We start from the raw sequence: 20,341 nt of genomic DNA on the forward strand, positions 1-20,341 counted from the left end.
CTGTCTGTCTGTTTCTCTGTCTGTCTGTCTGTTTCTCTGTCTGTCTGTTTCTCTGTTTCTCTGTCTGTTTGTCTGTTTCTCTGTCTGTCTGTCTGTTTATCTGTCTGTTTCTCTGTCTGTCTGTCTGTCTGTCTGTCTGTTTCTCTGTCTGTTTCTCTGTCTGTCTGTCTGTTTCTCTGTCTGTCTGTCTGTTTGTTTCTCTGTCTGTCTGTCTGTTTGTCTGTCTGTTTGTCTGTTTCTCTGTCTGTTTGTCTGTTTCTCTGTCTGTTTGTCTGTTTCTCTGTCTGTCTGTTTCTCTGTCTGTCTGTCTGTCTGTCTGTCTGTCTGTCTGTCTGTCTGTCTGTCTGTCTGTCTGTCTGTCTGTTTCTCTGTCTGTCTGTCTGTCTGTCTGTCTGTCTGTCTGTCTGTCTGTCTGTCTGTCTGTCTGTCTGTCTGTCTGTCTGTATGTCTGTTTCTCTGTCTGTCTGTCTGTTTCTCTCTCTGTCTGTCTGTTTATCTGTCTGTTTCTCTGTTTGTCTGTCTGTCTGTTTCTCTGTCTGTTTCTCTGTCTGTCTGTCTGTTTCTCTGTCTGTCTGTCTGTTTCTCTTGTCTGTCTGTCTGTTTCTCTCTCTGTCTGTCTGTCTGTTTCTCTCCCTGTCTGTCTGTTTACCTTGCATGTTTCTCTGTCTGTCTGTCTGTCTGTCTGTCTGTCTGTCTGTCTGTTTCTCTCTCTGTCTGTCTGTTTATCTGTCTGTTTATCTGTCTGTTTATCTGTCTGTTTATCTGTCTGTCTGTCTGTCTGTCTGTCTGTCTGTCTGTCTGTCTGTCTGTCTGTCTGTCTGTCTGTCTGTCTGTCTGTCTGTCTGTCTGTCTGTCTGTCTGTCTGTCTGTCTGTCTGTCTGTCTGTTTCTCTCTCTGTCTGTCTGTTTATCTGTCTGTTTATCTGTCTGTCTGTCTGTCTGTCTGTTTCTCTTTCTCTAATTTCAGTAAAGAGGTGGGAAGGAAAGACCTCTCTCTTAATTATCTGTTAGAGAGTTCTGGAGATGGATGCCATGTTGAAATCTGTCTGTCTGTTTCTCCGTCTGTCTGTCTGTTTCTCTGTCTGTCTATTTCGCTGTCTGTCTGTCTGTTTCTCTGTCTGTCTGTCTGTCTGTTTCTTTGTCTGTCTGTCTGTTTCTCTGTCTGTCTGTTTGTCTGTTTCTCTGTCTGTTTGTCTGTTTCTCTGTCTGTTTGTCTGTTTCTCTGTCTGTCTGTTTCTCTGTCTGTCTGTTTCTCTGTCTGTCTGTCTGTCTGTCTGTCTGTCTGTCTGTCTGTCTGTCTGTCTGTCTGTCTGTCTGTCTGTCTGTCTGTCTGTTTCTCTCTCTGTCTGTCTGTCTGTTTCTCTGTCTGTCTGTCTGTTTCTCTCTCTGTCTGTCTGTTTATCTGTCTGTTTCTCTGTCTGTCTGTCTGTCTGTTTCTCTGTCTGTTTCTCTGTCTGTCTGTCTGTTTCTCTGTCTGTCTGTCTGTTTCTCTGTCTGTCTGTCTGTTTCTCTCTCTGTCTGTCTGTCTGTTTCTCTCCCTGTCTGTCTGTTTATCTGTATGTTTCTCTGTCTGTCTGTCTGTCTGTCTGTCTGTATGTCTGTCTGTCTGTCTGTCTGTCTGTCTGTCTGTCTGTTTCTCTTGCTCTAATTTCAGTAAAGAGGTGGGAAGGAAAGACCTCTCTCTTAATTATCTGTCAGAGATTTCTGGAGATGGATGCCATGTTGAAATCTGTCTGTCTGTCTATCTGTCTGTCTGTTTCTCCGTCTGTCTGTCTGTTTCTCTGTCTGTCTATTTCGCTGTCTGTCTGTCTGTTTCTCTGTCTGTCTGTCTGTTTCTCTATCTGTCTGTTTCTCTGTCTGTCTGTCTGTCTGTTTCTCTGTCTGTCTGTCTGTTTCTCTGTCTGTCTGTTTGTCTGTTTCTCTGTCTGTTTGTCGGTTTCTCTGTCTGTTTGTCTGTTTCTCTGTCTGTCTGTTTCTCTGTCTGTCTGTTTCTCTGTTTGTCTGTCTGTCTGTCTGTCTGTCTGTCTGTTTCTCTGTCTGTCTGTCTGGCTGTTTCTCTCTCTGTCTGTCTGTCTGTTTCTCTGTCTGTCTGTCTGTTTCTCTCTCTGTCTGTCTGTTTATCTGTCTGTTTCTCTGTCTGTCAGTCTGTCTGTTTCTCTGTCTGTTTCTCTGTCTGTCTGTCTGTTTCTCTCTCTGTCTGTCTGTCTGTTTCTCTCCCTGTCTGTCTGTCTGTCTGTCTGTCTGTCTGTCTGTCTGTCTGTCTGTCTGTCTGTCTGTCTGTCTGTCTGTCTGTTTCTCTGTCTGTCTGTCTGTTTCTCTGTCTGTCTGTTTCTCTGTTTCTCTGTCTGTTTGTCTGTTTCTCTGTCTGTCTGTCTGTTTATCTGTCTGTTTCTCTGTCTGTCTGTCTGTCTGTCTGTTTCTCTGTCTGTTTCTCTGTCTGTCTGTCTGTTTCTCTGTCTGTCTGTCTGTTTGTTTCTCTGTCTGTCTGTCTGTTTGTCTGTCTGTTTGTCTGTTTCTCTGTCTGTTTGTCTGTTTCTCTGTCTGTTTGTCTGTTTCTCTGTCTGTCTGTTTCTCTGTCTGTCTGTCTGTCTGTCTGTCTGTCTGTCTGTCTGTTTCTCTGTCTGTCTGTCTGTCTGTCTGTCTGTCTGTCTGTCTGTCTGTCTGTCTGTCTGTCTGTCTGTCTGTATGTCTGTTTCTCTGTCTGTCTGTCTGTTTCTCTCTCTGTCTGTCTGTTTATCTGTCTGTTTCTCTGTTTGTCTGTCTGTCTGTTTCTCTGTCTGTTTCTCTGTCTGTCTGTCTGTTTCTCTGTCTGTCTGTCTGTTTCTCTTGTCTGTCTGTCTGTTTCTCTCTCTGTCTGTCTGTTTCTCTCCCTGTCTGTCTGTTTACCTGTATGTTTCTCTGTCTGTCTGTCTGTCTGTCTGTCTGTCTGTCTGTTTCTCTTGCTCTAATTTCAGTAAAGAGGTGGGAAGGAAAGACCTCTCTCTTAATTATCTGTCAGAGAGTTCTGGAGATGGATGCCATGTTGAAATCTGTCTGTCTGTCTGTCTGTCTGTTTCTCCGTCTGTCTGTCTGTTTCTCTGTCTGTCTATTTCGCTGTCTGTCTGTCTGTTTCTCTGTCTGTCTGTCTGTCTGTCTGTCTGTCTGTCTGTCTGTCTGTCTGTCTGTCTGTCTGTCTGTCTGTCTGTCTGTCTGTCTGTCTGTCTGTCTGTCTGTTTCTCTGTCTGTCTGTCTGTCTGTCTGTCTGTCTGTCTGTCTGTTTCTCTCTATGTCTGTCTGTCTGTTTCTCTGTCTGTCTGTCTGTTTCTCTCTCTGTCTGTCTGTTTATCTGTCTGTTTCTCTGTTTATCTGTCTGTCTGTTTCTCTGTCTGTTTCTCTGTCTGTCTGTCTGTTTCTCTGTCTGTCTGTCTGTTTCTCTCTCTGTCTGTCTGTCTGTTTCTCTCCCTGTCTGTCTGTTTATCTGTCTGTTTCTCTGTCTGTCAGTCTGTCTGTTTCTCTGTCTGTTTCTCTGTCTGTCTGTCTGTTTCTCTGTCTGTCTGTCTGTTTCTCTCTCTGTCTGTCTGTCTGTTTCTCTCCCTGTCTGTCTGTCTGTCTGTCTGTCTGTCTGTCTGTCTGTCTGTCTGTCTGTTTGTCTGTCTGTTTCTCTGTCTGTCTGTCTGTTTCTCTGTCTGTCTGTTTCTCTGTTTCTCTGTCTGTTTGTCTGTTTCTCTGTCTGTCTGTCTGTTTATCTGTCTGTTTCTCTGTCTGTCTGTCTGTCTGTCTGTTTCTCTGTCTGTTTCTCTGTCTGTCTGTCTGTTTCTCTGTCTGTCTGTCTGTTTGTTTCTCTGTCTGTCTGTCTGTTTGTCTGTCTGTTTGTCTGTTTCTCTGTCTGTTTGTCTGTTTCTCTGTCTGTTTGTCTGTTTCTCTGTCTGTATGTTTCTCTGTCTGTCTGTCTGTCTGTCTGTTTCTCTGTCTGTCTGTCTGTCTGTCTGTCTGTCTGTATGTCTGTTTCTCTGTCTGTCTGTCTGTTTCTCTCTCTGTCTGTCTGTTTATCTGTCTGTTTCTCTGTTTGTCTGTCTGTCTGTTTCTCTGTCTGTCTGTCTGTTTCTCTGTCTGTCTGTCTGTTTCTCTTGTCTGTCTGTCTGTTTCTCTCTCTGTCTGTCTGTCTGTTTCTTTCCCTGTCTGTCTGTTTACCTGTATGTTTCTCTGTCTGTCTGTCTGTCTGTCTGTCTGTCTGTCTGTCTGTCTGTCTGTCTGTCTGTTTCTCTTGCTCTAATTTCAGTAAAGAGGTGGGAAGGAAAGACCTCTCTTAATTATCTGTCAGAGAGTTCTGGAGATGGATGCCATGTTGAAATCTGTCTGTCTGTCTGTCTGTCTGTTTCTCCGTCTGTCTGTCTGTTTCTCTGTCTGTCTATTTCGCTGTCTGTCTGTCTGTTTCTCTGTCTGTCTGTCTGTCTGTCTGTCTGTCTGTCTGTCTGTCTGTCTGTCTGTCTGTCTGTCTGTCTGTCTGTCTGTTTCTCTGTCTGTCTGTCTGTCTGTCTGTCTGTCTGTCTGTCTGTCTGTTTCTCTCTATGTCTGTCTGTCTGTTTCTCTGTCTGTCTGTCTGTTTCTCTCTCTGTCTGTCTGTTTATCTGTCTGTTTCTCTGTTTGTCTGTCTGTCTGTTTCTCTGTCTGTTTCTCTGTCTGTCTGTCTGTTTCTCTGTCTGTCTGTCTGTTTCTCTCTCTGTCTGTCTGTCTGTTTCTCTCCCTGTCTGTCTGTTTATCTGTCTGTTTCTCTGTCTGTCAGTCTGTCTGTTTCTCTGTCTGTTTCTCTGTCTGTCTGTCTGTTTCTCTGTCTGTCTGTCTGTTTCTCTCTCTGTCTGTCTGTCTGTTTCTCTCCCTGTCTGTCTGTCTGTCTGTCTGTCTGTCTGTCTGTCTGTTTGTCTGTCTGTTTCTCTGTCTGTCTGTCTGTTTCTCTGTCTGTCTGTTTCTCTGTTTCTCTGTCTGTTTGTCTGTTTCTCTGTCTGTCTGTCTGTTTATCTGTCTGTTTCTCTGTCTGTCTGTCTGTCTGTCTGTCTGTCTGTTTCTATGTCTGTTTCTCTGTCTGTCTGTCTGTTTCTCTGTCTGTCTGTCTGTTTGTTTCTCTGTCTGTCTGTCTGTTTGTCTGTCTGTTTGTCTGTTTCTCTGTCTGTTTGTCTGTTTCTCTGTCTGTTTGTCTGTTTCTCTGTCTGTCTGTTTCTCTGTCTGTCTGTCTGTCTGTCTGTCTGTTTCTCTGTCTGTCTGTCTGTCTGTCTGTCTGTCTGTCTGTCTGTCTGTCTGTATGTATGTTTCTCTGTCTGTCTGTCTGTTTCTCTCTCTGTCTGTCTGTTTATCTGTCTGTTTCTCTGTTTGTCTGTCTGTCTGTTTCTCTGTCTGTTTCTCTGTCTGTCTGTCTGTTTCTCTGTCTGTCTGTCTGTTTCTCTTGTCTGTCTGTCTGTTTCTCTCTCTGTCTGTCTGTCTGTTTCTTTCCCTGTCTGTCTGTTTACCTGTATGTTTCTCTGTCTGTCTGTCTGTCTGTCTGTCTGTCTGTCTGTCTGTCTGTCTGTCTGTCTGTCTGTTTCTCTTGCTCTAATTTCAGTAAAGAGGTGGGAAGGAAAGACCTCTCTCTTAATTATCTGTCAGAGAGTTCTGGAGATGGATGCCATGTTGAAATCTGTCTGTCTGTCTGTCTGTCTGTTTCTCCGTCTGTCTGTCTGTTTCTCTGTCTGTCTATTTCGCTGTCTGTCTGTCTGTTTCTCTGTCTGTCTGTCTGTCTGTCTGTCTGTCTGTCTGTCTGTCTGTCTGTCTGTCTGTCTGTCTGTCTGTCTGTCTGTCTGTCTGTCTGTCTGTCTGTCTGTCTGTCTGTCTGTCTGTCTGTCTGTCTCTGTCTGTCTGTCTGTCTGTCTGTTTCTCTCTATGTCTGTCTGTCTGTTTCTCTGTCTGTCTGTCTGTTTCTCTCTCTGTCTGTCTGTTTATCTGTCTGTTTCTCTGTTTGTCTGTCTGTCTGTTTCTCTGTCTGTTTCTCTGTCTGTCTGTCTGTTTCTCTGTCTGTCTGTCTGTCTGTTTCTCTGTCTGTCTGTCTGTTTCTCTCTCTGTCTGTCTGTCTGTTTCTCTCCCTGTCTGTCTGTTTATCTGTATGTTTCTCTGTCTGTCTGTCTGTCTGTCTGTCTGTCTGTCTGTTTCTCTTGCTCTAATTTCAGTAAAGAGGTGGGAAGGAAAGACCTCTCTCTTAATTATCTGTCAGAGAGTTCTGGAGATGGATGCCATGTTGAAATCTGTCTGTCTGTCTGTCTGTCTGTCTGTCTGTCTGTCTGTCTGTCTGTCTGTCTGTCTGTCTGTCTGTCTGTCTGTCTGTCTGTCTGTCTGTCTGTCTGTCTGTCTGTCTGTCTGTCTGTCTGTCTGTCTGTTTCTCCGTCTGTCTGTCTGTTTCTCTGTCTGTCTGTTTGTCTGTTTCTCTGTCTGTTTGTCTGTTTCTCTGTCTGTTTGTCTGTTTCTCTGTCTGTCTGTCTGTTTCTCTGTCTGTCTGTTTGTCTGTTTCTCTGTCTGTCTGTTTCTCTGTCTGTCTGTTTCTCTGTCTGTCTGTTTCTCTGTCTGTCTGTCTGTCTGTCTGTCTGTCTGTCTGTCTGTCTGTCTGTCTGTCTGTCTGTCTGTCTGTCTGTCTGTCTGTCTGTCTGTCTGTCTGTCTGTCTGTCTGTCTGTCTGTCTGTCTGTCTGTCTGTCTGTCTGTCTGTCTGTCTGTCTGTCTGTCTGTCTGTTTCTCTTTCTCTAATTTCAGTAAAGAGGTGGGAAGGAAAGACCTCTCTCTTAATTATCTGTCAGAGAGTTCTGGAGATGGATGCCAGTGTTGAAATGCACATTGGGCCTTATCCAAACCTCAACTGTACATTTGGGCTTACAAGACTTAATAGATTGAGAGCAATTAAAAGTGTTTCCTCAATTTTCCTCCACTAAAGGAAACACATGTATCAATTGTATTGTGGTGACCTTTTTTTTTACTCTGGTAACAAATAATAATGTGGAATTATGGCTAAAATGAACATTCGTTGTCGCTTCTTCATATATTTTTTAAAACATTCAGGCAGCCATATAAGTTATGGAGATTGTGTCCCAAAGTTTTAACATGATTAATTTATCGTTTCTGCACTTCACAAGCCATATGTTCAGGCACTAGAACATCTGTCAGATTGTTCTGAAATGTAGCCTCAGCAGGGACTTACATACAATAGCAAAAAACAGAAATCAGCCCTTATTGGTCCAAGTCAATATACTAGAGAGTTAATCATTAACTGCCACATTTTAAGACAGACATTTCGATAAACACAGATAGAGAGAAAATAGAGAAAATAAATACAAATAAATCATTATGTTGAGTTTTCTTCAGAGTTCCTCAACATTGTTGTGGAAAATGTGATTTTGTATTTGAAGCCACCATGACTAATGTGCAGCACAAATTTGATTTGATTTGACATTGTGATTTTATTTGAGCTGCTTCAGAGTGCAGCAGGATGCCTCTCCACAGAGTACTGTATGTTGCAAGGCCAGAGAGGCAGACACATGCAGGGCCAGGCTCACCTCAGAGTCAGGCTGTGTTGTAGCTGTATATAGGAGGCCTTTCTGAGCAATACCTAATCAAACATGTATGCAGTAATTACCCTATAGTTTTTGGCTGGCACACCAACTCATTTGGAAGATTCATCAGTTCTAGATAAATGAACAAGGTTGCCTCTCTGGATTTCGTTCCACAAACTCCTGCTTGTTCTCTTCCACTCAAGGTTCTGTGTTAGTTAAGTGGGACTATGAGGATAGTACTGTGACGCTTCCACTGAGGATAGTACTGTGACTAAAAAAATCATCACTATGAGTGGAATTGCACAACAGGAATATCCACAGAGTGCTCGCTCCCAACTACTTCCTGATCTGATTCAGTGCATGCCAGTGATGCCACATCAAATGTCAGTTTGATTCACAAAAACAGTTTCACATCTGTAAGATCCTGTCCTGGCCCACACATTCCAGGAACAATGCTCACAAATGTCAGTTTAGCAGAACCTGGTCACACACAGACCACTGTGCCAACTAATTGTATCAGCGGGCAGACGCCATTGAAACGATCCTGTATGGTTTCAGCATAGACAAGCCACCCCTTATGAGGCCGGATCTTGTGATTTCAAGGCTAGAAGAATGTAACAGATGCATTCAAGGATGGTGGAGGCAAATACTGTAGAAAGGAAGAGTAGAAAATATTGTAAAAGTGAAGATAGATTGCAATATAGTAGTCAACTTATACATTACGGCAATTCTTCCTTTTTTGCTTTGTACCACTAAACCAAGTTTGTCTGTCTGTACTCAATACAAAATGTAAGTTACTGCACACTCTGATCTTACAGGAATGCAGACAAACTGAGGAGAAAGATAACAGTATAATGGCTTGCCTTCAGGCTGCTAATCACTATAGGTAACCATGAGATCATTCCTGGTTAGCCTGCTAAGATCCCCACTCAGTGGATACAGCTCTCTCTAGGCACTGGGTCATTTTCTCCAGGCACGCGAAGCGCTAGCGCAGCCCTAAGCGGTACTTTATCTCTGCAGTTACAGAAAGGCCTTTTCCTCCTCTGTGAGACTGCATGTTCCTCCTTTTGGTGTGTGGTGACCAGTGTTGCCAACTAATTTTCAGGGGAAGTTGCTAGAGGCAGATCGATTTGTTGCTAAAAGTTGCTAAATGACGTTGTGATGTCATTGCGTGATGACGTCATAACGTAAAACTGCGTCATTACGCAGAATACACAATAACGTTACTCAAATTGACTGGCGTCTCGGCGACAAATATGATTTGACATTTGTTAGTTTAGATTTGTTTATTTATTATCACATATTTTTATTTGTAAAAGTAATATAAACACAACACATTTTATATGATCAGATATTTTTATTTTTAAACACAACACATTAAATTATTGAACAATTACACATGACACATTATTGAACAATTACATTTTATTTATTTTCTTATTAACTAGTAAACCTACACATTCTGAACAATTATAGTTTTAAGCAGTGTATTGGTAGTTAGTTAACATGCTACCTAACTGATCAACAATTATAGGTACAAGCTAATAACAAGGTATATATGCTATCTTATTGAACAAGAAACTTAACTCAAATAATGATGTGTGCGCTAGGCATCTCTCTCCAGCTCTCTCCAGGTTGTTGTGCTGCTTGGCTGGCCTGCTGCTGCCTGTGCACGAGCTGATCGCCTGCTGGTGACGTCGCTCACAATGCACGTTTTCAGCCAGGCACGTGTGTTGTGACTGTGTCATTTAGAGGGAACATGCGTGCATTTTAGCATTTGAGTCACTTTTCAAAAGTTGCTAAAAGTTCCAAATACATTTTTAAAAGTAGCTGAATTTGTTGCTAGGTGCTGTTTGAAAAGAAAGTTGCCAGGGTAGTCTGAAAAGTTGCTAAATCTAGCAACAAAATTGCTAAGTTCGCATCACTGGTGGTGACCACTTGTCAACCACATCACTCATAGAAGGGTCATGTTTTTCTTGATGTCCATACTGTTGTTTATTGAAACAAGTGATTGAAGCATGCCTTGGTTTTGGATGTCTCTCATTTAGCCTAGTCAGAGTGAATCACTGCCTTTCCTCAATGTTTTACACACACACATTCACCACTGCTGTTACTATTTATTATTACTATTTATTTAAGCTTGCTTTACTACTTGTATAAAACAGTCTTGATTTTGATAAATCAATCATACTGTATATTCTAGTATGTTCATTCTACTCATACACGTTTTTATTGATTAATTCCTTCAACTTTTTATTACTACTTGTTATTTTTGATTGATATTGTTATTGTTATTGAACTGCATTGTTGAGGAGAGTTAGCAAGCAAACATTTCACTGTACGGTGTGCACGTGACCAATAAACCTTGATTTGATTTGTGCTGGCTGGAATAACACATATAAGATTCATTCACACAAATGACTCCCTAAAGAATACTCTCTCTGTCTTTGTTTCAGCCGATACCATGCCCCCTTTTCACGGAGGTGGTCACCTATCAGAGAGCTCATTCAGAATTCAAGACCCCTGAAGACTTAGATACAGAGAGAGAGAGAGAGAGAGAGAGAGAGAGAGAGAGAGAGAGAGAGAGAGAGAGAGAGAGAGAGAGAGAGAGAGAGAGAGAGAGAGAGAGAGAGAGAGAGAGAGAGAGAGAGAGAGAGAGAGAGAGAGCGAGAGAGAGAAGGTAGCTGATCAGCTCTCACGCTATAGTAAGATCTAAAGTTGGACAAGACTGCCCCCTTGTGTCAAACTGATTTACTGATTTACTATACAGTAATTAAGATTTCATTACCTTAAAGGGACATTTCAAAAAATGTTAACTTCATATTCATCATCTCCAGCACCACCCCAACATCAACATATGTGAAAATGGCACAATTCTATGTTTTGTAGTAAAAAAAGATAGAGGAAGATAAGTGTTTCCAATGACATCATCGGTGTGCATCATGTGATTTTTACCAATTATGATTAGGCATTACCTACTAATTGTTTACTAATTGACTGATGATGTCATTGGAAACACTTATCTTCCTCTATCTTTTTTACTACAAAACATAGAAATGTGCCATTTTCACATTATGTTGATGGGTGGTGCTGGAGATGATAAATATGAAGTTGAACATTTTTGTAATTTCCCTTTAAACCGAAATTCTTTTGGTAACATTCTATACTGTAACAACAACATTGATATTGATAGCATTTTCAATGTGTTTATTTTTTTTAAGGACTATATATAAACAACTAAATTACAGAAATAAGTAATTCTTGTAATTCTTGCACAAAGATAAGCAAATAGAAATAGAGTTAAAAAAATATATATACTTTTCATTTATTAAATAGAGTATTAAACATCTTAAAAACTTCCTGATTTTGTCATGATTGGTTGTGCTCAGTGTATTGCAATTATAAACCTAATGTTGTAAGATACACCAACGGCCCCGATCTAAGCTACTTATTGAGACTGGGAGTGACGTCATAGATGTTTGAAGAAGTAGAGGTGCTCTGGTTGGTGAATACAGAGTTCCTGTCATCACCAACAATCGTGTTGGTGTTGTAGTAGTAGAGGAACAGGAAGAAGCCTGGAGAAAGATGGAAGCTCAGTCACTATCAGTCCTGGAATGGCTTTAGACATCAACTATGACACACAGCATGACCTGACCAGGAAAATCTCTAGAGCTGGAAGTTTAACCTGGTCTGGTCACATGGTTAGGCAAAAGGTCCTGGCCCTATGATACATGGACAACCACACACTAAACCCCAGTCATTATTGAGTGATGCCTACCTTGGAAGGAGTTGAGTATGCTAAAGATGTAGTAGGATGGGATGACCATGGGTCCGAAGCTGAAGAAGGCAAAGCCCCAGGTGAGGCCCAGCAGGAAGAGCAGCCCCAGGATGGTCAGGGTGTTCTTGGACGCTGGGTCGTTCTGGCCCTCGCCTGCCTTGGTCTTCCTCAGGAAAAAGATCCGTCTCACTACAATGATGAAGATGGTCAAAGTCCAGACAAACACCCAGGCGTAATAGCCGATGTTGACTCCATAATGGATGTAGATGTCAGTGATCCAGCACCTGAAATGTATTTCAGCAGTTGATGAGGTAAATGGTTTCTGATTATCATATCCTTAGGACAAAGAACAGACAATTCCAAAAGTCCAATTTCCACTTACATTTTCACTGAATTCCCATCATCTGTTTTTATGGACATTAATTTATATTTTTCCAGTCCCAGAAGGACGATGACCACTAGAGCTGGAAGGACTGGAGAAAAGGAGAAACATTCACACTGGGTTGATGCCAGATGCATGATGCAACTGGTATGATTTAGTGCAATCAGAGGAGATAAAACCGTAGGCACAGATATACTGTTTTAATTTGAATAGTTTCTCACAGTAGGAAAATAATCCTGCAGCAACAAGGAAATGTGAAATATTGTGTGGATTATAATGAATGGACATTATTGTAGGGGTTGATACATTTTTCATTAGTCAAGTGTATCATTTTTAAGTAGATATTACAAACTTTAAAAGCCTTTTTAAACCTAGAATACACTACAAGTTTGCATTTCCTGCTTTGCAGGACAATTCTCTGCGACAACAGAGTAATCAAATTAAGATAGTACATCTGTATGTTGTGTCAATCAATAATGTACATTGAGGAGCATTCTAATACACCCAAATATTACTTTGTTCTCACCCCATCCCACAACGTAAACCTTCAGCATATAATGTTTGATGTTAGCGTTGAGTTTCTTCAGCTGCAGGAACAAGTGGACTGCCTCAATGAGGAACCAGGTGAAGGTGGACAACATGGAGTAGTGCATGACTGCTGCTATGATGACACATGCAACATAGCTCCCCATGGCTGCAATGGTCTCGTTGATCAGAAAGGTCAGGTTCAGGAACAACATAGCCAAGAAGAGGTTGACAAGGATCTTGGTGGCTTGGCTAGATTTGGTTTTGCTGTGAAACCAGAAGAGAAAAGAGTTTGTTGTTTCAGCATCAGTATTCTCAATTAGCTCGTCAGCCCTGCTATAGATCTCTACTGGTCATCATACTCACACTGTACGGTGTTGTGTTGAATAATGAAAAATACCTTATCACAAACTGCATGAAGAGAGCTATTCCCAAGAAGAACATAGAAAATCCACAGCCGATGTAGCTAATGTAGGTTAGAGATGCCACATCTGAGGCACTGATGTTCTTTGGTGGAGGTGACTGTGTATGATCACAAAAAGAAGTGAATAAGCTTATGGATGTGATTAAAAGTGTCACAGAAACATAACTTTAAACAGGAGATGATGGAGAGGACGTCTCACCATTAGTATAGCAAAAAATGATAAATGAGTGCATTGGCACGTTATGCTATTGTTGCTCTCCAAGGTTTGACATCCATCTGTGGTCCAATTGGGTAGTTTTCCTAAAAGAGAAAAATATTCCACAATCCTCTCTGTTGGAAGTTGTTGAATGTTTGGCTTTTAAATGATCAATGTTCTATACATTAAAAGAACCAAATGGTTTGAAAATGTACAGAAAGAAAGATAAATACCTTTGCCATTCCAAGAATTGCAAAAGACATTGAATCCCACCTGTGTAAAACATATAATTTATGCATAACTCCTTAATTATTTCATGCATAGGCTTACTAATCAAAATATGTTCCAGTAACATGATGCAATGTCTCTCTTACCTTGTCAATATTTCTGTACTCAATATCAATGGTGTCTGAGAGATTAGCTATGTGGACTCCCATGTCTATTCCAACTACCTCACCATTTAGAACAATGCTCTTCTTTTCATCCTGGAAAGAGTGAGGAGAAGACATGTTGGAAGGATAAAGTGTAACGTAACCTGTCACTTGTAACATGATTACCTCTTATGCTTAACAGTACAGTATATTAAATTACTGCTTTTAAAAAGTAACTTTTAGTCAAAGTAATTTTCATGTTTACCTGGGACATGCTGGGAAAGACAAGAATCCCGACAAAAGTTCCGCTCTTATTGAGTGCCATGTCATAGGCTTCTTTGGACACACGCACAGATTGATTGAAATCTTTCTTCAGAGCATACCTGTCTTCAACAATCTACAAAGGAGAATAATTATAATTTCAATCTTCATCAATCTGTGTACAGTTCTCAGCATTTTGTTTAAGAATAAAACAGTTCCTTTCATAATAAGTTAACGGACTATTAGTAATCATTGTTCTACCTCTAGTAATAAAGTTACTGTACTTACACTCAGATTCTTGTTAGGGGAAAAGCCAAAGTTGATATCTTTGGGGTCTTCTTTATGAAGTCTACTAAGGAATCCTTTAACCTTGCCCATTGAAATGGTTGCAGTGCTGAAATTTCCAATCCGCTCAGTCAAAAAGGAGAGATTTTTCATAGCCTCACTGTCATAGTGAGAGAACATTGAAATATAGATGAGATCAGAGTTTGCCATGGTCTAGACTTTGATGTGATGAACCTAAATCATATCCCCTAAATTGTATCCCCTAAAACCAACATGATTGTTGCCACCACTATTACATCAGCTCCACCAGAAGATGTTTGTTGCCACATAAACTATTAGTATTACTGTATTAATACACTACATGACCAAATGTATGTGGACACCTGCTTGTCGAACATCTCATTCCAAAATCATGGGCAGTAATATGGAGTTGGTCCCCCCTTTGCTGCTATAACAGCCTCCACTCTTCTTGGAAGGCTTTCCACTAGTTGTTGGAACATTGCTGCGGGGACTTGCTTCCATTCAGCCACAAGAGCATTAGTGAGGTTGGGCACTGATGTTGGGCGATTAGGCCTGGCTCGCAGTCGGTTTTCCAATTCATTCCAAAGGTTTTCGATAGGGTTGAGGTCTCAGGACTCTGTGCAGGCAGGTCAAGTTCTTCCACACCGATCTCGACAAACCATTTCTATATGGACCTCGCTTTGTGCATGGCGGCATTGTCATGCTGAAACAGGAAAGGGCCTTCCCCAAACTGTTGCCACAAAGTTGGAAGCACAGAATCGTGTAGAATGTTATTGTGTGCTGTACCATTAAGATTTCCCTTCACTGGAACTAAGGGGCCTAGCCCAAACCATGAAAAACAGCCCCAGACCATTATTCCTCCTCCACCAAACTTTACAGTTGCCATTATGCATTGGGTCAGGTAGTGTTCTCCTGGCATCCGCCAAACACAGATTTGTCCGTCGGACAGCCAGATGGTGACGTGTAATTCATCACTCCAGAGAATGTGTTTCCACTGCTCCCGAGTCCATTGGTGGCAACCTTTACACCACTCCAGCCGATGCTTGGCATTGAGCATGGTGATCTTAGGCTTGTGTGCGGCTGCTCGGCCATGGAAACCCATTTCATGAAATTCCCAGCAAACAGTTCTTGTGCTTCCAGAGGCAGTTTGGTAGTGAGAATTGCAAATGAGGACAGACAATTTTTATGCGCTACTCGCTTCAGCACTCGGCGGTCCCGTTCTGTGAGCTTGTGTGGCCTACCACTTTGCTGCTGAGCCGTTGTTGCTCCTAGATGTTTCCACTTCACAGTAACAGCACTTATAGTTGACCAGGGCAGCTCTAGCAGGGCAGAAATTTGATAAACTGACTTGTTGGAAAGGTGCCATCCCATGACGGTGCCAAGTTGAAAGTAACTGAGCTCTTCAGTAAGGCCATTCTACTGCCAATGTTTGTCTATAGAGATTGCATGGCTGTGTGCTTGATTTTATACACCTGTCAGCAACGAGTGTGGCTGAAATAGCCGAATCCACTAATTTGAAGGGGTGTCCACATACTTTTGTATATATATTGTATACTGTATGTGCTTCTTAAATCTAAAAACTTACGATGCCAAATCAGCACTTATGACCCCACTTGAGCTTTCCTGTTGGAAGTCGGGTAAAACTATGTTTGTATCCGGCTTCTTAACAGGGTTGTCACATGTTAGACAACTATTTGGTACCTTCGCAGTGATCTTAAGAATGAATGTATCTGGGGTCTTATCTGCAAATCAATCAAAACAAAAACAATGCATTTTGCTCAGACCACATTTGAATGTCTAGTGTGAACTTCTTCATTAGAACTACAGTACAGTAAATCATTACTCATTTTAACATTATGACAGTATATAAATATTTGGCATGTACTGTACTTCTGCAAGCATCTGCATCATAGGTTGAATTCTTTCCACAAAGGGTTTCTGGCTTCACCAGAGTACTTTTTTGTTTAAAATAAATGCACTGTTGGTTAAGGGCTGTAAGTAAGCATTTCACTGTAATGTCTGCACCTGTTGTATTCGGCGCATGTGACCAATAAAATTTGATTTGATTTGATTTGATTTGATTTGATTTGATTTGAGTAGTCTGATTACCTTTTAGATAATTACAAAAGCACATGGTTAAATCATACTGAAATCAAAATAGTAACTGTTACAAATAAAATGATGCAGTTAGATCTCTCCTGCTGTTTATGATATGGGCCCCTAAGAATGGCAGTACATGCATGCGTCTGAAAACGTACCTCCATTTATACAGGCAGGCATTACAGTCAAATGAACAGACCCTGGAACACACAATTAATACTGAAACACATACTGTATATGCTGTAATGTTTTGCCTAATTGATAATGTTATGGTTATTCGTGTAAGTGTTTGTAGATGTATTATTTTGATGGGAATTAAATGGAAATGTACAACCCGTTGAAAGGTTAGGACTAATAGTTTAACAGTAGTTGTAGGCTGACCATAGGGCTGCATTACAGAACTTGTATGTTTGATCTAGCATGTACCAGCAGAGGGCACTATATAACAGTTATTGAATGCAAAACATGAAACTGCCCCAAAAGTACAGTGTGCTGTAGCCTACACCTCAATGGCTGCAGTAGCTTGGCTATGTTATCCAAACATCTCTGATAAAAGTATATGTTACGAATAAAAATTATTACATCTACTTTACCTGTGGCATTTTGATAGAACTGTGATGGATTACACGTGATGTTCTTTCTCAGTAGAAACCACAAGTTGAGCTCTTTCTTGTTGACAACATCTTTACTCAGAGTTATGATGTGTGAATGTTCATCTTTCCTCACTTCAAATGTACAGTTGGGGAATCCTGGATGACATTGTTCTAAAGATACATACAGCATTACAACAAAGTATTCATAAAATGAATTTGAATGTTTTGAATACCCATAACTGGACTCTGTAACAGTGGTTATAGATCGACGTAAGGTTTTACAGAAAGTAAGACTACCTGATGTTGTTGTGTTCTCTCCAGTGGATATGATGCAGAACCCCAGGATTTCCTTCTGTAAGGTACAATTCCCTATCCAATCTGGAAAGAAGGCAATGTACACTGAGTATACAAAGCATTATGAAACATTATGCTCTTTCCATGACATAGACTGACCAGGTGAATCCAGGTCAAAGATATGATCCCTTATTGATGTCACTTGTTAAATCCACTTCAATCAGTGTAGATGAAGGGGAGGAGACAGGTTAAAGAAGGATTTTTAAGCCTTGAGACAATTGAGACATGATTGTGTTTGTGTGCCATTCAGAGGGGCAAGACAAAATATTTAAGTGCCTTTGAATGGGTTATAGAAGAAGGTGCCAGGCGCACCGGTTTGTGTCAAGAACTGCAACGCTGCTGGGTTTTTCACATTCAATAGTTTCCTGTGTGTATCAAGAAAGGTCCACCACCCAAAGGACATCCAGTCAACTTGACACAACTGTGGGAAGCATTGGAGTCAATATGGGCCAGCATCCATGTGGAACGCTTTCGACACCTTGTAGGGTCCATGCCCCAACAAATATAGGCTGTTCTGAGGGCAAAAGGGGGGGTGCAACTGAACATTAGGAAGGTGTTCCTAATGTTTTGTATACTCCATGTATATCTTAAGCTGTGGCACTGACATGTGCTTATATTTTGGCAATGTTTCACCTCTCCACTAACTAGTTAGTTATCATACTGTACCTGAACAGTTAGTCTGAGATGCACAACCTTTCCCATTCCTAATGACTCCTGAATATGTGTCATCGTCCACTATCAGTACTGTATGACCTGGATATACAATGCCGGTTAATGCATACATTTAAGGACAAGATCTAATAGAAATTTGTTGTAAAAAAAAACATATACAGTGGGGGAAAAAAGTATTTAGTCAGCCACCAATTGTGCAAGTTCTCCCACTTAAAAACATGAGAGAGGCCTGTAATTTTCATCATAGGTACACGTCAACTATGACAGACAAAATTAGAAAAAAAAATCCAGAAAATCACATTGTAGGATTTTTTATGAATTTATTTGCAAATTATGGTGGAAAATAAGTATTTGGTCAATAACAAAAGTTTCTCAATACTTTGTTATATACCCTTTGTTGGCAATGACACAGGTCAAACGTTTTCTGTAAGTCTTCACAAGGTTTTCACACACTGTTGCTGGTATTTTAGCCCATTCCTCCATGCAGATCTCCTCTAGAGCAGTGATGTTTTGGGGCTGTCGCTGGGCAACACGGACTTTCAACTCCCTCCAAAGATTTTCTATGGGGTTGAGATCTGGAGACTGGCTAGGCCACTCCATGACCTTGAAATACTTCTTACGAAGCCACTCCTTCGTTGCCCGGGCGGTGTGTTTGGGATCATTGTCATGCTGAAAGACCCAGCCACATTTCATCTTCAATGCCCTTGCTGATGGAAGGAGGTTTTCACTCAAAATCTCACGATACATGGCCCCATTCATTCTTTCCTTTACACGGATCAGTCGTCCTGGTCCCTTTGCAGAAAAACAGCCCCAAAGCATGATGTTTCCACCCCCATGCTTCACAGTAGGTATGGTGTTCTTTGGATGCAACTCAGCATTCTTTGTCCTCCAAACACGACGAGTTGAGTTTTTACCAAAAAGTTATATTTTGGTTTCATCTGACCATATGACATTCTCCCAATCCTCTTCTGGATCATCCAAATGCACACTAGCAAACTTCAGACGGGCCTGGACATGTACTGGCTTAAGCAGGGGGACACGTCTGGCACTGCAGGATTTGAGTCCCTGGTGGCGTAGTGTGTTACTGATGGTAGGCTTTGTTACTTTGGTCCCAGCTCTCTGCAGGTCATTCACTAGGTCCCCCCGTGTGGTTCTGGGATTTTTGCTCACCGTTCTTATGATCATTTTGACCCCACGGGGTGAGATCTTGTGTGGAGCCCCAGATCGAGGGAGATTATCAGTGGTCTTGTATGTCTTCCATTTCCTAATAATTGCTCCCACAGTTGATTTCTTCAAACCAAGCTGCTTACCTATTGCAGACTCAGTCTTCCCAGCCTGGTGCAGGTCTAGAATTTTGTTTCTGGTGTCCTTTGACAGCTCTTTGGTCTTGGCCATTGTGGAGTTTGGAGTGTGACTGTTTGAGGTTGTGGACAGGTGTCTTTTATACTGATAACAAGTTCAAACAGGTGCCATTAATACAGGTAACGAGTGGAGGAAAGATGAGCCTCTTAAAGAAGAAGTTACAGGTCTGTGAGAGCCATAAATCTTGCTTGTTTGTAGGTGACCAAATACTTATTTTCCACCATAATTTGCAAATAAATTCATTAAAAATCCTACAATGTGATTTTCTGGATTTTTTTTCCTCATTTTGTCTGTCATAGTTGACGTGTACCTATGATGAAAATTACAGGCCTCTCACATATTTTTAAGTGGGAGAACTTGCACAATTGGTGGCTGACTAAAAACTTTTTTCCCCCACTATATATATATATATATATATATATATATATATATATGAAACCCTTTTTGAAATGCACTAGCAATACATCAGATTTAAGCCCCTTGAAATTAAATGTTCACTTTTTAAGAATAAATATCAAATGCAATGCCTTTGTGACTGATGAGCATAAAAAATGTAGTATTCAATCAAATGATTTTGGTGTTGTTTACATTACAAGGGAAAACGTAACTTACGATGTTCACTTGAATTGTATTGGCAGCCAATGCCACAGAGCAGAATGGCTGTGGTCAAACAAAATCCCCAAAGTTTCCCTTCCATTGATAGCCTTAATCTGTAAAGCCAAGGAAACATCTATCATTGCATGCAACTCAATATTAGGAAGGAGTTCTTAATGTTTTGTACACTCAGTGTATAGCGTTTTGCAAAATAAATACATTTAAAATCGATGAATAAAACATCTGAGAACAGTAATATTTTACACACATGAGGGTACCCATTACCAATAATTTCTGATGAAAAAACACAAATGTGACAAATTGGTGGATATAGCGTTTTGGAAATAAACTCTTCAACTATCAAACTATCATCTTTTATATTGTTTTCTAGAACAAAAAGTGTCATTGTCATTGCCAGCAAAATGGTGGAACAGAAATTATAAGACCAATCAAGGATTCTTACCCATCTGATGAGAGAGTCATGGCTGAAAATGTTGTTATCACTCTCAACTCCTGTTCCAGTTAACTATGAGCACTAGGTGATATACTGTTGACATTGTGTCTCTGTAGATTTACCTTGCAAATGAGACACATTCATGTCCTCTGAGCATCCATTGTGTTCCTGTGACATGTTCAGTAGGCACTTACATAGACCGTCCATCAACTCAATATTTTGTTTGACAGGCCTACTCAATGGTGTAACATACTTTAAAGTGCTACTTAAGTAGTTTTGGGGGTATCTGTACTTTACTATTTGTATTTTGAACAACATTTACTTTTCCTTCACTTCATTCATTTAAAAAAAAAATAATATGCGTTACATTTTTTAATGTGGGATGTAAGTGCCTTAATGTGTTTGGATCCCAGGAAGAGTAGATGCTG

At 40.9% G+C, this 20,341-nt stretch overlaps 1 protein-coding gene across 1 annotated transcript; it reads right to left on the minus strand.

The window, feature by feature from the left end:
- Positions 1–10,985: 10,985 nt before the first annotated feature.
- LOC311102620 (adhesion G-protein coupled receptor G2-like) lies at positions 10,986–13,856 on the minus strand (the record flags this gene model as incomplete). Its single annotated transcript, XM_084143986.1, has 8 exons — positions 10,986–11,116; positions 11,320–11,603; positions 11,702–11,792; positions 12,228–12,493; positions 12,627–12,748; positions 13,221–13,331; positions 13,483–13,614; positions 13,767–13,856. 8 exons carry the CDS (start codon positions 13,854–13,856, stop codon positions 10,986–10,988), a joined length of 1,227 nt encoding a protein of 408 aa, XP_084000112.1.
- Positions 13,857–20,341: the final 6,485 nt, after the last annotated feature.

Source organism: Coregonus lavaretus, assembly GCF_964263955.1.
Source record: "Coregonus lavaretus genome assembly, chromosome: 27".
Taxonomy (NCBI): domain Eukaryota; kingdom Metazoa; phylum Chordata; class Actinopteri; order Salmoniformes; family Salmonidae; genus Coregonus; species Coregonus lavaretus.